The following is a 15,997-nucleotide window of genomic DNA, read 5'->3' on the forward strand; positions in this document are numbered from 1 at the left end:
AGCATAATGTCCTCCAAGTCCATCCATGTTGCTGCAAATGGCAAAATTTCATTCGTTTTTATGGATGAGTAGTATTCCATTGTATATATATATACCACATCTTCTTTATCCCTTCGTCTGCTGATGAACACTTAGGTTGTTTCCACGTCTTGGCTATTGTAAATAATGCTGCTATGAACATTGGGGTGCATGTATGTTTTCAAATTAGTGTTTTTGGTATTTTTTTGGGGGGAAGTTATATCCCAATGTTTGATTAAGACAGGATTCAGGCTATATGTGATTATGGCTATGTAACCATTGCTCCTTGTTGGGCCAGTAAGATTGTTTCTTTTCGTGCCCAACTTTTTGTTTTTCATAGAATTTATAATTGCCTCATCTTACTAGCTTTGTTTTCCTTTCATTTGTGACGAAGCCTTCCCATATTTTCCCCTCAATGTAGTTTTTCACATGCTTACATCTATCCCGATAATCTGTGCTGCATCTTTGTCTTGAAGCCATCTTCCCTGGAGCCCTCTATCCTCCTGTTCCAATACAGGCTGGTGGTATCAAGCTGGAAGCTACAAGGGAAAAGGTCTGGAGGCTCACAATTGTGTGCAGACTCATTTTTCAGTCCATTACCAAACGTCTGCCCCCTTCTATATCTTATATTCCCAACCCTAGAGCCTCCCTTGTTGGATTTATCCAGAGAATATATCTTCTGTCCTCCGTGGGAGTGGGAAGGGATAACTTGGAGGCTTACTTCTTCACATACAGACCTCCAGCCTATCCCTCTATTTCCAGCTCCTCACTTTCCTCAGTATCTGTCACCTTTAATTCCTAAACCTTTATTTTCATTTTGTGTTTCTTTCTTTGTTCTGTTTTTTCTAATCTGCTTTCTTTCTGTCAGTATTTCCCACTGCTTTTCTTTTTTTTTTTTTTTGGCTGCATTGTGTCTTCATTGCTGCGTGCGGGCTTTCTCTAGTTGAGGCAAGCTGGGGCTACTCTTCACTGCGGTGTGCGAGCTTCTCATTTGCGGTGGCTTCTGTTGTTGCAGAGCACAGGCTCTAGGTACGTGGGCTTCAGTAGTTGTGATGCATGGGCTCAGTAGTTGTGGCTCATGGGCTCTAGAGCGCAGGCTCAGTAGTTCTGGCATACGGGCTTAGTTGCTCTGTGGCATCTGGGATCTTCCCGGACCAGGGCTCGAACCCGTGTCCGCCACACTGGCAGGTGGATTCTTAACCACTGCACCACCAGGGAAGTCCCTCCCACTGCTTTTCTTTACCTTTAAATTATTTAAATGTAAACTTCATCTGTGGTCAGATATTTTCAGGTATAATATTATGTCTTAAGGTAGCAAATATTTTTTTAAGAGTCTCAAAGGTTTTTTTGTCCTTTGGCCTACTTCTCAGGGCTGTTTCTGGGAATCTATCCTAAATAATTCAAAACGTGAAGAAAAATTTCTGTGAGAACCTATTCATTTTGGCATCATTTATAGTGGTGAAAAATCAGAAGCCACTTAGTTAACAGTAGCAGACATTACAGTACATTTGATAGATCTTATGTGGCTGTCAAAATCGATAACAAATGCAGCATAGAAAAATGTTTGAAAGTTTATGAAAAGAAGAAGTGGGATATAGATTTGAATGCATATTATTAGAGTGTTATAATTTTTTATATGAAAAAATGCAAGGGGGTGTTGTGTGGCATGATTCACTGAAGAGATGGATAACAGCTGTCTATGTGCCTGGCTCTGTTCTAGTGGTTGCTTCAGTTACGAGTGGTGAATCTGACATAATCTCTTCTCTCACAGAGTTTTCAGTCTAGCAGAGAATTATTTTCCAAACTTCTATAATGTGTCTATTCAATTTTTACAATTAAAGAGGTAGAGGAAAAGCAGGGATTGACTATTTCAGGTGTCAAATTTTGGCAAACAATGTGAAAGATCTGAGAATGGGTGCCTGGTAGGCCTGGTAATTGTAGCTGTATCAATAGTTAGCTCCTGAAATGACAAAGATGGCATCTGACTGTCCTGTGGCTGGCTGTCTAGACCTATTTGGATCTGTTCTTGCCTTCATTCTTTGATTCAGTAGATTATCCAGCTGTACGGCCTCTGTACTTTTATGATCAGAAACAACCTATAATACTTATAATTGTATAAAATTGATCAAAATGACAGTATTTCACATCCTACCATTTGTGCCAGTGTATTTGTTGCCTGTTTTAAACTGCTGGAGGACAGGGATCTTCTCTTATGAGTAATTTTATGTAACACCCAACACAATCATGCATATTATGGAACTCAGAGAAATAGCCTTTGGTGTTATCGAGAGTGAAATATTGTTCATTTCCCTTAAACCTATAATTCCTGGATTTTAGAATGCCACAGGTGAGACATAAAGCATTAAAGGAAAAAAAAAGCTAAAGGCTAAAGTACTAGCTTGTCCTTTTCTTTCCTTTTGAAAATCACAGTGATAGTGTTTTTGTGTTTTGTTTTTTTTTACTTAAGGTAAATTTAAACCTGTTTTCCCTAAGAATCAATGAGTGCCTATTGTTTACTTTAAAGATGAGGCTGTTAAATATTTTTCACATGCCTTTCTTGATCCTCAGATCCCCTTCCCTAGTTCTTATGTGTGTCTGGATGGTCTGTTGTAGGTGGCCACAAATAGGCGAGTTTACTTATTTGACATTTTTCTTCTGGGAAGTCGTGCTTTCAGCAATGGACTTCAGATGGTATTAGAAGACAAGAGAATTTTGAAGGTGAGTGTGTAAGTTGATTCATCTGCTAGTAAGAATAACAGCCAGGTTCTAATAACTCTGTCTCTGTCTTCTGATTCCTTAGGTTATCCATGATTGTCGTTGGCTTTCTGATTGCCTCTCTCATCAGTATGGAATTTTGCTGAATAATGTCTTTGACACCCAGGTACATGCAGGGAAACACTGGAATCAATGCAGTGTATATAGCTCCTGTAGAAAATAGGCCTTGTCTGATGAATGATTGAAAGTCTTCTTGTGTGTGCCTCATTCCTTCCCACTTCTCATGTAAGATGTTTGTACAATATGTGAGAACATTTGGTGCACTGAAGAAGTACTGGAGAAAAGTTACTTATAATTATTTAGGGTTTTTTCCCTTCATTTTGCTCCAGAAATTTTCAAATAAGAAGCAAGCTCCATAGTCTGTAGCATTCAGAAACTCAAACAATTTTGGGGTCATTTGGAAATCGGACATGGATTCTTACTGTGAGGTGGACAGTCAGTCACGTCTATGCCTTTACCACATATGTATCAGTTAAGGCTAATGGCTAATTGGCATCTAGCTCAGGGATGCAGGTTGTCCTAGATGTTCCCCCAAATCCTATACTGGCCCCAGATAGCCTGAAGATAAGCAGTTTTTCTCTGATCTAAAGGACCTAGAGGGCTTCCCTGGTGGCGCAGTGGTTGAGAGTCCGCCTGCTGATGCAGGGCACACGGGTTCGTGCCCCGGTCTGGGAAGATCCCACATGCCGCGGAGCGGCTGGGCCCATGAGCCATGGCCACTGAGCCTGCGCGTCCGGAGCCTGTGCTCCTCAACGGGAGAGGCCACAGCAGCGAGAGGCCCACGTACTGCAAAAAAATAAAAATAAATAAAATGAAGGACCTAGAGAAATGAGAAATTCCTAGATTATACTAGATCTGGGTTTCTGGTTTGGTTGTGAGAGCCATAAACCCACTAGTTTTCATTATGTATTCTTTAAGTTCTTCTAGTCTTCTAGGTTAATGCCATGAAAGGGAGATCTTGAATATATAAACCTAGAGCCTTTGGAGAGGGGTTAAAATAATGAGTTAGCCAATTATTTTTTAACAGAAATTCCTAAAAGTTCAACTTTATGTTATTGTATGTGGTTTAAGTTTGCTCTTTATGTATCTGCTTATAATGAACTTTGTGCCAATTCTCTTGTTTACGTGTTCCTTTGGGTTCTTCTTTCAAGAGCATTCACTATATAGAGATTGCTTCTATGCTTACTCCAAAATGTAAGAAAATTGCTCATTGTTCCCTTGAGGCCATCAGGCTTCTTGATTAGACCTCATATGTATTGTCTAATGAAGACATTGGCATATCTTTCCATATTTTTCTTTTCAGATTTTCATAGTACAAGAAGCAGGAATTCAGAATTATTTCAATTTGTCTTCCTTTAACACAGTGTATTAGTTTCCTATTGCTGTTGTAACTAATCATCACAAATTTTGTGGCTTAAAACATAAACTTACTCTTACCGTTCTGGAGGTCAGACGTCTGAAATCATTTGCACTGGGTGAAAGTCAAGGTGTCAGCAGGGCTGGTTTCTTCTGGAGGCTCTGAGAGGACAGTCTGTTTCCTTGCTTTTCAGCTTTCACCTGTGTTCTTTGGCTTGTAGCTCCTTCCATCTTCACAGTGTACCAATCTCTGCTTTCATCATCACATCACCTTCTCTTCTGACTAGTAAAATCTCCCTCTGCCTGTCTTGGGAACATATGTATAACTGATCACTTTGTTGTAAAGCAGAAACTAACACACCATTGTAAAGCAATTATACTCCAATAAAGATGTTAAAAAGAATACTTGTGATTACATTTAGGGCCCATCTGGATAATTCAAGTTAATCTCCCTATCTCAATATCCTTAACTAATCACAGCAGCAAAGTCCATTTCGCCATTTAAGATAACATTCACAGGTCCAGGAATTAGGATGTGGATATATTTGGGGGCTGTTATTTAGCCTACCACACACAGACAAATAATGATTCCAATTCTTAATTTTATTAGCTTTCCTTACCAAAAGTTTACCAGAGTTGCTAGTAAGTAGAGGTAATTCTTTAATTTTATCTTCCTTTCCCCATTCCTTGAAGGCACCAAAGAGTAATAAATAATCATAAGGCAGGCAAATAAAAGAAGTGGAAAAGAAAATAGACAGGGACACATTAAAGTTGGGTGATCCTTTTTCTTTTCTTTTTTTTTTTCTAATTTTTCAGAATAAGATAACCTAACAACTTTAAATTTTCTAATGGCATTGTCTATCATGTGGGTCCTTGGGAAAAATGGTATTTAAAGATGTTTCTCTAAATGTATTTCTGCTATTTCTGTCATGAGATAGCTCTCTGTATATATCCTACAGACTGGTCTGTTTGTCTTTTTTTAATGCCACAGGTAGCAGATGTCCTTCAATTTTCCATGGAAACAGGCGGCTTTCTTCCAAACTGCATTAGTACTTTACAGGAGAGTTTAATCAGACACCTTAAAATAGCCCCTAAATATCTCTCCTTTCTGGAAGAGAGACAAAAACTGATTCGGGTGTGTATTAACGTATGTCCCATATAACATTACTATTTTCAAGTGTCTTGTGAGTGGGATTATCAGCATATTATATAGAGAAATGACAGCTGCTGTGTAAGCGTATGAACATTGCCAAAATCTTAGTTGTTCCAAATGGGAACAGTTTGTTTGTGGTCTCAAGTGGAAAAAAGCCAGCATCCAGATTTGTTGGTTATCAATTAAAAAGTACTCTGAGATAAATTTTCAAGTTGGACAAGTGGGGATTTTATTGGGAATTTGGATTAAGGCAGTGGAACAAAAATCATGCCGATTATTTCTCCCAAAGTAAGATAGATTTTCTTCAGCTTCTAATAGCCTTGCATGCAAACTTAGGTCATGACAGTATTGGCTGCAATTTTGGCCATATAACCTAATCAGTCCTGCTGCCTCCAGTTTTGAATGAGAAGCCCTGATCTCTCTCTCTCTCTGTCTCTTCTTCCCTCCCTCCCTCCCCACATCTTTCCCCCATCACATACACACACTCACTGTATACACACAGTGAGTGTGTGTATGTGTATGTGTGTATATTCTCAGAAGGCTAGCCATAATGTGAAAGTAGAAGGTAATAATTGAAGAAAATGACAGTAATGGTGATTTAAGTTAAGCAGCACTTAGATAAACCATTATTTTCTTTAAAGATTTGCTTACTATTCAGAGAAATTGTTTTGGTGTCTCTAGGAAAACCCAGAACTATGGTTCACACGACCTATTTCACCCTCTTTGCTAAAAATTTTGGCCCTGGAAGCTACCTACCTGCTCCCCCTTCGCTTGGTACTCCTAGATGAAATGATGTCTGATCTAACTACCCTGGTGGACGGGTACCTAAACACCTACCGAAAAGGGTCTGCAGACTGGCTGGGAGGCATGGAGGTAGGTGCCACTCTCTGTGGCTGTGTTTTCAGGACCTCTGTGTCCTTATGGGGGCCACAGTGATACCCACTCTTCACAGCTGCACCAAATTTCTTTCAGCAGACTTGATGATAAATATTCTTGAAGCGGCTATAGCTTGGGCTTAATTCAGCTCCTTAAGCACTTTTTTACAATATATATATATTTTTTATGATCACTGACATTTATTTCATATGATGCAACTGGTGATGTGCATTTCAATAAAACTAAAAGTTGATGTGCTAGATGCCCTAACTCCTTTCTTAAATATTGTACCAATTTTCTCACAATATTAAGTTATGTTTCCAGTAAATATATCTTTCAAAGAAAGGGTAAATTTCATTAGTTATTTTTATGAAGCCAGCACAATATAAGAAAAGTTACATTGTTGGCAAACTATTGCATTAGGCCAAATCTGGCCCATGGCCTATTTTTGTAAAGCTCACAAGCTAAGAATGATTTTTATAGTCTTAAAGGATTGTTTAAAAAAAAAAAAAGTATGCAAAAGCCATGTTTGTGGCTTACAAAGCCTAAAATATTTACTATTTGACTCCTTACATAAAAAGTTCACAGGCTACTGCTATAAACAATTCTCATTTAGGAATACTGATGCAAAATCCTAAATAAAATAATAGCATTTTTGGTACAAACTCCACTTAGATGTATTATACTTTTCTATTAATGTGTCTCTGGATTCTAGTTACAAGCATGGTTTAATATTATATTAATATTTAATACTATATTAAATTATTTTATTAGGACCAAGAAAGTTATGATTATCTCATAAATGCTGAAAAAGTTATTTTGTAACTTTTTTATATTTTGCTCTCACTGTTTAACAAGAAAAGAGTAATGTAGGGGGCTTCCCTGGTGGCGCAGTGGTTGCGCGTCCGCCTGCCGATGCAGGGGAACCGGGTTCGCGCCCCGGTCTGGGAGGATCCCACATGCCGCGGAGCGGCTGGGCCCGTGAGCCATGGCCGCTGAGCCTGCGCGTCCGGAGCCTGTGCTCCGCAACGGGAGAGGCCGCAGCAGAGGGAGGCCCGCACACCATACACACACAAAAAAAGAGTAATGTAAAAATCCTTTCATAGTTTGCTTGATTGGAGAATATTAATGTTTTTCATTTATCATTGTAAAGCCAAGGACAATTTTTTAACTTTTTAATATTTTGCTCTCACTGTTTATTGCTGAAAAAATTTGATAATATTCTATATACATTATTTATTAAAGTTGGAATAGGTACTTTAACATGATAAGACATATATCTCAGGCAAGAAGACTACCTAATATTTGATTGGGAACATCAATATCAAGAAATATACAGAAATGGTGACTATCACCACTACTTTAGTAGTTTCTGAAGCTATTAGCCAGTGAGGTTAGAAAAAAAAAAAAGATGAACTATAAAAATTGAACAGGAGAAAAAAAAAAAAATTGAACAGGAGGAATAGGAATGATGACTTGCCTATGATATACCTGAACACTGAAGAGAATCAATTGAAAAAGACTGCCACAAACAAAAAGGTAGTTCAGTAAAATGGGTACAAATATAACATAAAATTTAATAGCTTTCCTATATCCCTATACACAACTACAGAATATAATGGGGGAAAAAATTAATTTATAATTGTAACAAAAAATAGATTATCTAGAAATAAATCTAACAAGAAATGTGAAATATAGAGATGAAAAAAATGTTAAAGTATTACTGAATGGCGTAAAAGAGGACTTAAATGAATGGGGGACACTATTTTTGGCAATCAGTTATTCCTAAATTAACCTTTTTTAAAAAATTAATTTATTATTTATTTTTTTGGTTGCATTGGGTCTTTGTTGCTGTGCGCGGGCTTTCTCTAATTGCAGTGAGCAGGGGCTACGCTTCGTTGCAGTGCGCGGGCTTCTCATTGCGGTGGCTTCTCTTGTTGTGGAGCACAGGCTCTAGGTGTGGGGGCTTCAGTAGTTGTGGCACGTGGGCTCAGTAGTTGTGACTCGTGGGCTCTAGAGCGCAGGCTCAGTAGTTGTGGCGCACGGGCTTAATTGCTCCACGGCATGTGGGATCTTCCCGGGCCAGGGCTCGAACCCGTGTCTCCTGCATTGGCAGGTGGGTTCTTAACCACTGCGCCACCAGGGAAGCCCCCTAAATTAACTTTTAAATTTAACTTTCTTTTAAGAAAAATGCTAAAGCCATAATTACTTTGGCAAACTGTGATTATAGTGTTTATAGAGATAAATAAGCATAAATAAGAATAGTCCTGTCAGATATTAAAACATATATGTCTACACTAAATATGAGCAGTACATGTATAGGCAGATCGATGGAATAGAGAACCCAGAAATAGATCTCATATATATCAGTAATGGTTGAGATAAAGGTGGAATTTCCAATCAACGAGAAAAAGATAAGTATTTAGTAAATGGCCTCAGGCAATTGACTAACTATTGTGGGGGAGGAGAATCAGAGTTGGATTGTTATCCCTTTCTGCTACACCAAAATAAATCCCATGGGTCAAGTATTTATGTAAGAACTAGAATTATAAAAGTATTGGAAAAAAAGTATTGGGACTTCCCTGGTGGTCCAGTGGCTAAGACTCCGCACTCCCAAAGCAGGGGGCCCGGGTTCCATCCCTGGTCAGGGAACTAGATCCCACATGTGGCAATGAAGATGATCCCATGTGCTGCAACCAAGACCCAGCGCAGCTAAATAAATAAGTAAATAAATAAATAAATAAATAAATATTTTTAAAAAGTATTAAAAGAAAATTATGTCACAGTAGGGAATGTGTCCCCTCCCCCAACTTTACTGAGGAATAGTTGACAAAATTAATTGTGTATATTTAAAGTGTACATCATGATGATTTGATATACATTGTGGAATGACTACCAAGATCAAGATAACTAACATCCATCACCTCATAGCTAACTTTTTTTTATGTAGTGAGAATGCTTAAGATCTACTCTCAGAAACTTTCAAGTATATAATACTGAACTATTAACTGCAGTAACCATGCTGTGCATTAGATCCTCAGAACTTATTCTTCTTATAACTGAAAGTTTGTACCCTCTGACCTACATCTCCCCATTTTCCTCTCCCTCAACCCCTGGGAACCACCATTCTATTCTCTGTTTTTATGAAATCAGATTTTTGTTTTTGTTATAAGATTTCATATATAAGTGATACTGTGCAGTTTTTGTCTTTGTCTGGCTTATTTCACTTAGCATAATACCCTCCAGGTTCAAACATACTGTTGCAGATGGCAGGACTGCCTTCTTTTTTATGGCTGAATAATATTCTATTGTATAGAATATTGTATTGTATAATGTATATACATCACATCCTTATCCATTTATCTGTTGATAGATACAGGTTGTTTACATATTGTGACTATTGTGAATTATGATGCAGTGAACAAGGGAATGTACATATGTCTTTGCGATCCTGTTTTCATATGCTTCAGATATGTACCCAGACGTGGGATTGCTGGACCATATAGTAGTTCTATTTTTAATTTTTTGAGGAACATCCACGTTGTTTTCCACTGTTTTACATGGGAATGTAAATTGCATCGATTTACATTCCGATCAACAGCATATGAGTTCCCTTTTCTCCACATTCTCACCAACACTTGTTATCTGTCTTTGATAATAGCCATCTTAATAGGTGTTAGTAACACCTCATTGTGGTTTTGACTTGCATTTCCCTGATAACTAGTGACTTCGAGCACCTTTTCTTGTACCTGTTGGCCATCTAAATATCTTCTTTGGAAAATTATCTATTCAGGTCCTTTGCTCACTTTTAAATTAGAGTATTTGCTTTTTTGCTATTGAGTTGTATGAGGAAATGCTTTTCTATGCAACACAGAAATACTCAGAACTCATAAAAGATGAATAAATATGACTTTAAAAATTTTGTATGGCGAAAATACTGTGAACAAAGTCAAAGGGCAAGCAACCTAGGAAAAATTATTTGCCTCATGTAACAAAGAGGACATTTTCTTAATATATTCTTTATTGTAGCATTTATGTAATGACAAAATACTGAAGACAACCCAAATATCCATCCACAAGGGTTTGGTTAAACAAACTATGGTATATCCATACAGCCATTAAAATTGCCAATATGGAAAAATCTCCAAGACAGATTTTTTAGTTGGAAAAATCAAGAAGAAGAATATATAATATTATGTAACCATTTGTATAAAATAATTTTAGAAAGAGTTATCAAAATAAAAAGTTGGGGGAAAATAAAAATTGAAAAATGTAATCCAATGAATAGATAAATATTTAGTAAGTGATCATATATGCAAAGACTGTCTGGAGGCTACAGAAGAAGCTGCTTTTTAGAGGCTGCACCTGCTAAGGCAGTTGGGGCGAGGTTGGAATGGACCCTTACTTTTCATTGTATAATCTTTATACATACACACATGCACAACATACACACAAAATTGGATTCAAAATATTTAAATTACTTGAAAAATCGTACTACTATAGTTGAAGACACTAGAGGGTGCTATAAGAACACATTTGAATAGACCCTTGCTTGTCAAATACTGAGTTTAGAAGTGATTTTAAAGTGATTTTAAGGACTATATTCAGAAATTTAGTTATAGTAGACTTGTGTTCATTTTCTTTTCTTAGCTTACATGTATGGAGCTCCCAGAGGAACTGCTTCAACTCAAGGACTTCCAGAGACAGCGCAGAGAGAGAGCTGCAAAAGAATATAGAGTAAATGAACAGGGACTCCTAATAAGGACAGAACTACATCCAAAGAAATCTATGACAGAGACAGCAGGGAAAGAGGGAAAAGTAAGAGATTTCTTACTTTGTAAAAATTCTAGGCTAGATAAAGCTCCACATTTTACATCTCACAAGGATGTAAATTTGCTAAATGAAGAATCTAAGAGTAAGCAAACCACAGCGGAACCTCAACATCTACCTCCCATAAAGGAAGAAGTCAGTGAAGATTCCAGTAACAAACGAATTTGCCCTGAGTCAGAGGGGTTTAAGGACCAGAGAATAACTCAAAAAGAATACCTCAAGATACCTAAACAAGAGTTTCAGACAAATTTATCTTTGAAAGAGGAGATAGAACAGTTACTGATGGTGGAAAACAAGGAAGATCTAAAATATACAAAACAAGATGTTTTAGTGTCTCCTTCCCTTCCTCAGGAAACCAGAGTGTCTCCAAGTGACATTTTTCATCCTTTTAGAAAAGCTGTGCTTCCCACACTTCCTCCCTGCCCAGCTTTGGAGAAGACTGATTCCTGGATAAATCCAGATTCTCCCAATCTGCCTTAGAGATCTGCAGTTTGTTCTTGAGGCCAATAAAGGTGGCTTATTTCCTCTGCCATCAAGGCCTTCCTCAGTGCTTAAGTTTATTGTGTTGTACATTAGTCACAGGCTTTGGGGGAAATTATATCCTCTTGCTTACTCCTATATTCTTGGAATTTGATTAGGATGGGAATGAATAAGTTAAATAATGGAAGAAGTAAATGTTCTGATTATGTCACTGTGTAGAAATGTTCCCTGTGGCCAGACTGAATTATTTCTCATAATTTGGGTTTAAAGGATTTGAAGAAGGGAAAAATTTTGGACTTAGTGTCTGGAAGAATCTATACTTTAAATTTTTTGTTGTTTTTTCTGGTTTGAAGGGTGTTGGTAAAACTCTTAGCCATAAGTTTAAAAATATTAGTACCTGACAACTTTACCTGTACTTTTTTCCATTTTAGAATATTAACTTTGTCAATTATACCTCAATAAGATGAAAACTATTAACTTTATTTTTGAATTTTAAATGTTTGGTCTGTCTTATGTCATAGACAAACAATAGTTTATGTTATTACAGGAATCAATATCCCAGTTTTAATTTCTTTTCATTCCATTTACTTTTAGAGAGTTTTGTCCATTTCCCTAACAAAGCAGGGCCTTCTTTAGAGTATGTCTATTATGTAAACTTGAAGTTTGAGTCCACTCTGTTTGCCTGGAGTTGGTATGCCTTCTTAGGGTGAAAGGAAGGTAGCCTGTACTGAGCCCTTTTTATGTTGAATACTTGCAAGTTGCTCATTCTTTTGTGTATAATAACCAGTAAACATGTTTGGTATTAGGTTATCTCTCACTTTTCTTCATTGGGTCAGGGTAGGAATAAATTGGAATGTGTCTGGATTTCTAGGTCTAGAATCCAGTGAGAAATCTGTAACTTTTTTTTTTTTTTTTTGCGGTGCTGCACGTCCTGTGGGATCCTAGTTCCCTGACCAGGGATGAACCTGGGCCACATCAGTGAAAGCACCGAGCCCTAACCATTAGACTGCCAGGGAATTCCCTAGAAATCTGTAATTTGACTGTTATACAGGCCTCTACTACTTAGGGGAGACAGGGACAGTCTATAATTAGGAACATCCTTGTCTGTGCTCATCGATTCTATCATGAGTACCACTGAAAGAACAGCTGTGTCTTCCAAATCCCAGAGCCCAGATCTGGTTTAAGCTTAAGATGAAGGCAGGACTAAGAGCAGTCAGCTCAGCCCTGCAGTTGCTGTCCCTCACTTTGTCCATAGTTTAGAAGGTCATTGGAGGCCAAGGTGGTTTCTGGTTCATCCTGGGTGAATGTGTTTTCAGGTTGAGCCCAGAAAGTGGTTAATCTAGGTTTACTCTGGAAAGGGCATGAATTTCTGTGAAATTCATAGAATTGATTTAGCTTCTTATGGAACCATACCACACACAATTTTTATACATACATACATGTAAATATACAGGCTACAAAGAAAAATGTGATGTTCTTCATATTTAAAAAAAGGATTCTTCTTTCATTATGTATTTTGTGACTAATAAAGAACAACAGGATTCTGTTGGACCTTTGCTGTGCCGCTCAATATGGTAGCTATATGTGACTATTGAAATTTAAAATTAAATTGATTAAAATGAAATAAAATTAAGAATTCAGTTCCTCAGTTGCACTTGCTATATGTCCAATACTCAATAGTTTCATGTACCCAGTGGCTACCATGTTGAACATCACAGATATAGAACATTTCCATCATTGCAGAAAGTTCTATTGGACACTGCTATTTGAGAAGTACTTTGACTCTCAGAACTAAATGAGCCTTCCGGGTTTCATCACAGTATTTTCTTAGTGAAACGGTCACATAACTGGAACTGCATTTTTCTCCATATTCTCATTCTAGCCTGGAGTGCCTACCTAAATTCCGTGTGCTCAGATCCAACCATGAACTTCTGTCCTTTGCTGGATAGAGTGAAAAAAAATCCCTGGGTTATTCAAGCCCTGTTGCTAGTGCTCTGTGCCATTACTTAGATTTCTTATCTAAATTTTGCTCAGAATTTTGGAAAATCTTTGGTTCCTGACCCAACTAATTGTTGAGTTCTTACTCTATATTTTTCTAGTTGAGAGTTTATAAACCATACTGCCTGCTTTCCCAAACTCTTGGAGTCTTGCTTCAGTCTACACTGAATTCCTGCATCTGTCCTACTCAGGTCTGACCTTTCTGTACATGATCTGCAGTTAGAGATTCTCACAAGCAATCTGATCCTTTTAATTTGGGAATTAAGAAACAGAGTTAAATGACTTCCCTGAAGAAAAGTGCTGCACTGAGAATAGAACCAGTGTTTCTTACTTCTTGGTCCATTCAGTGTTCTTTCAACTATAGGATGAAAAATCATTGCAGCAGCTTTGCCTCCAATCTGGCTGTGAGCTTGATAAAGCCTAACATGACACAATAGAATTTTAATACACTGGGACTTCCTTGGTGGCGCAGTGGTTAAGAATCCACCTGCCAATGCAAGGGACATGGGTTCGATCCTGGTCCGGGAAGATCCCACATGCCGTGGAGCAACTAAGCCCGTGCACTGCAACTACAGAAGCCCGCGCACACTAGAGCCCACGTGCCACAACTATGGAGCCTTCATGCCACAACTACTGAAGCCCATGCACCTAGAGCCTGTGCTCTGCAACAAGAGAAGCCACCACAATGAGAAGTCTGTGCACCCCAATGAAGAGTAGCCCCAGCTCGCCACAACTAGAGAAAGCTAACGCACAGCAACGAAGACCCAACGCAGCCAAAAAAAAAAAAAAAGAATTTTAATACACTATAGGCCTGTCGTTGTTTTGACACAAGGCAAGTCACAGCAGCAAGCCAAGATAAGGCTTGGTGCAAACTTGGGGAGCTGAGGGTGATTGGTCAGGTGTACTTATCAAAAAGGCATTTACTATAAAGGTAACATCAATAAATACATTACAGAAAAATTTAGAAAATAATGAGAAAAAAATACTCAACTATCATCCCACATTATACAACCCTTCCTAGCATTTTGGCACTTTTCTTTCAATTTTTCCTCTCTCTCATTCTCTATCTCTACACACACACAATCACAACCATACTGTAAATACATTTATTGTTTTTTCTATATCAAGTATTTCTCCATTTTATAATCCTAACAACCAACATTTTAAACAGATGTTTCATTTTAAAATTAATATGCTATTAAATAGAATTTGGAAAATAAAAAAAAATCTAGGGCTTCCCTGGTGGCGCAGTTGTTGAGAATCCGCCTGCCGATGCAGGGGACACGGGTTCGTGCCCCGGTCCGGGAAGATCCCACATGCCGCGGAGCGGCTGGGCCCGTGAGCCATGGCCGCTGAGCCTGCGCGTCCGGAGCCTGTGCTCCGCAACGGGAGAGGCCACAACAGTGAGAGGCCCGCGTACTGCAAACAAAAAAAAAAAAAAAGAAAAAAAAGAAAAAATTTACTCATTTCTCTAACCCAACAGAAAAATCAGGTAATATTTTTGTTAACGTCAGTGTTTATGCATAGGTTTTACCCTTTACATAGTTATATATATATATATACACTCTATGAATGTTTTCCTATGCTGTTATACACCCTTCGTAAAGATTTTTTTTAAATATTTTTTTATATTTATTTTTGGCCGCGTTGGGTCTTCATTGGTGCGCACGGGCTTTCTCTAGTTGCAGCGAGCGGGGGCTACTCTTCCTTGTGATGCGCAGGAAGTGGCTTCTCGTTGCGGAGCTCTAGGCATGTGGGCTTCGGTAGTTGTGGCGTGCAGGCTCAGTAGCTGTGGCTCGCGGGCTCTAGAGCGCAGGCTCAGTAGTTGTGGCACACGGGCTTAGTTGCTCCGTGGCATGTGGGATCTTCCCGGACCAGGTATCAAACCCGTGTCCGCTGCATTGGCAGGTGGTTCTTAACCACTGTGCCACTAGGGACGTACCAAGATTTTTTTTTTTGCTGTGCTGCGTGGCTTGTGGGATCTTAGTTCCCTAACAAGGGATCAAACCCGGGCCCTCGGCAGTGAAAGCGCAGAGTCCCAACTACTGGACCGCCAAGGAATTCCCAAGATTTTTATGACTACATAATATTTCTAAGCGGATACACCATGGTTTACTTAGCTCTGTTTTGGTATATTCAGGGTATTTCCATTCCTTATTTCCTGATTTTTCCGTGTTTTGAATCATTTTGTCAGAATGAAATTCCAAAAGTAGGTCAAAGAGGTTTTCTTGGTTTTGTTTTTTACAGCTCTTGCTAAGTTACTTTTCAAAAGTGTTAACCAATTATATAGCCACTCCAATTTTTGTAGTAATGATGCACCATCGAGAGAATTAGATTTTTCTTTTTTTTTTTTCTTTACGCGGGCCTGTCACTGTTGTGGCCTCTCCCATTACGGAGCGCAGGCTCCGGACGCGCAAGCTCAGCGGCCATGGCTCACAGGCCCAGCCGCTCCGCGGCATGTGGGATCTTCCCGGACCGGGGCACGAACCCGTGTCCCCTGCATCGGCAGGC

At 38.6% G+C, this 15,997-nt stretch overlaps 1 protein-coding gene across 8 annotated transcripts in view; it reads left to right on the forward strand.

Moving 5' to 3' along the window:
- The window catches only part of EXD1 (exonuclease 3'-5' domain containing 1), a 47,933-nt gene extending 34,973 nt beyond the window's left edge, over positions 1-12,960 (forward strand). For 6 of the 8 annotated variants that reach the window (XM_028495462.2, XM_007111701.4, XM_007111700.3 and 3 more), the window contains 5 exons: positions 2,632-2,736; positions 2,819-2,899; positions 5,141-5,284; positions 5,984-6,175; positions 10,829-12,960. In XM_028495462.2, coding sequence (XP_028351263.1) covers positions 2,632-2,736; positions 2,819-2,899; positions 5,141-5,284; positions 5,984-6,175; positions 10,829-11,488 — 1,182 coding nt within the window. In that variant the 3' untranslated portion in view covers positions 11,489-12,960. The remainder of the gene's footprint in view (positions 1-2,631; positions 2,737-2,818; positions 2,900-5,140; positions 5,285-5,983; positions 6,176-10,828) is intronic. The other 2 variants (XM_028495463.2, XM_028495466.2) reach the window with 2 other exon arrangements.
- Positions 12,961-15,997: the final 3,037 nt, after the last annotated feature.

Source organism: Physeter macrocephalus, chromosome 11, assembly GCF_002837175.3.
Source record: "Physeter macrocephalus isolate SW-GA chromosome 11, ASM283717v5, whole genome shotgun sequence".
NCBI lineage: Eukaryota > Metazoa > Chordata > Mammalia > Artiodactyla > Physeteridae > Physeter > Physeter macrocephalus.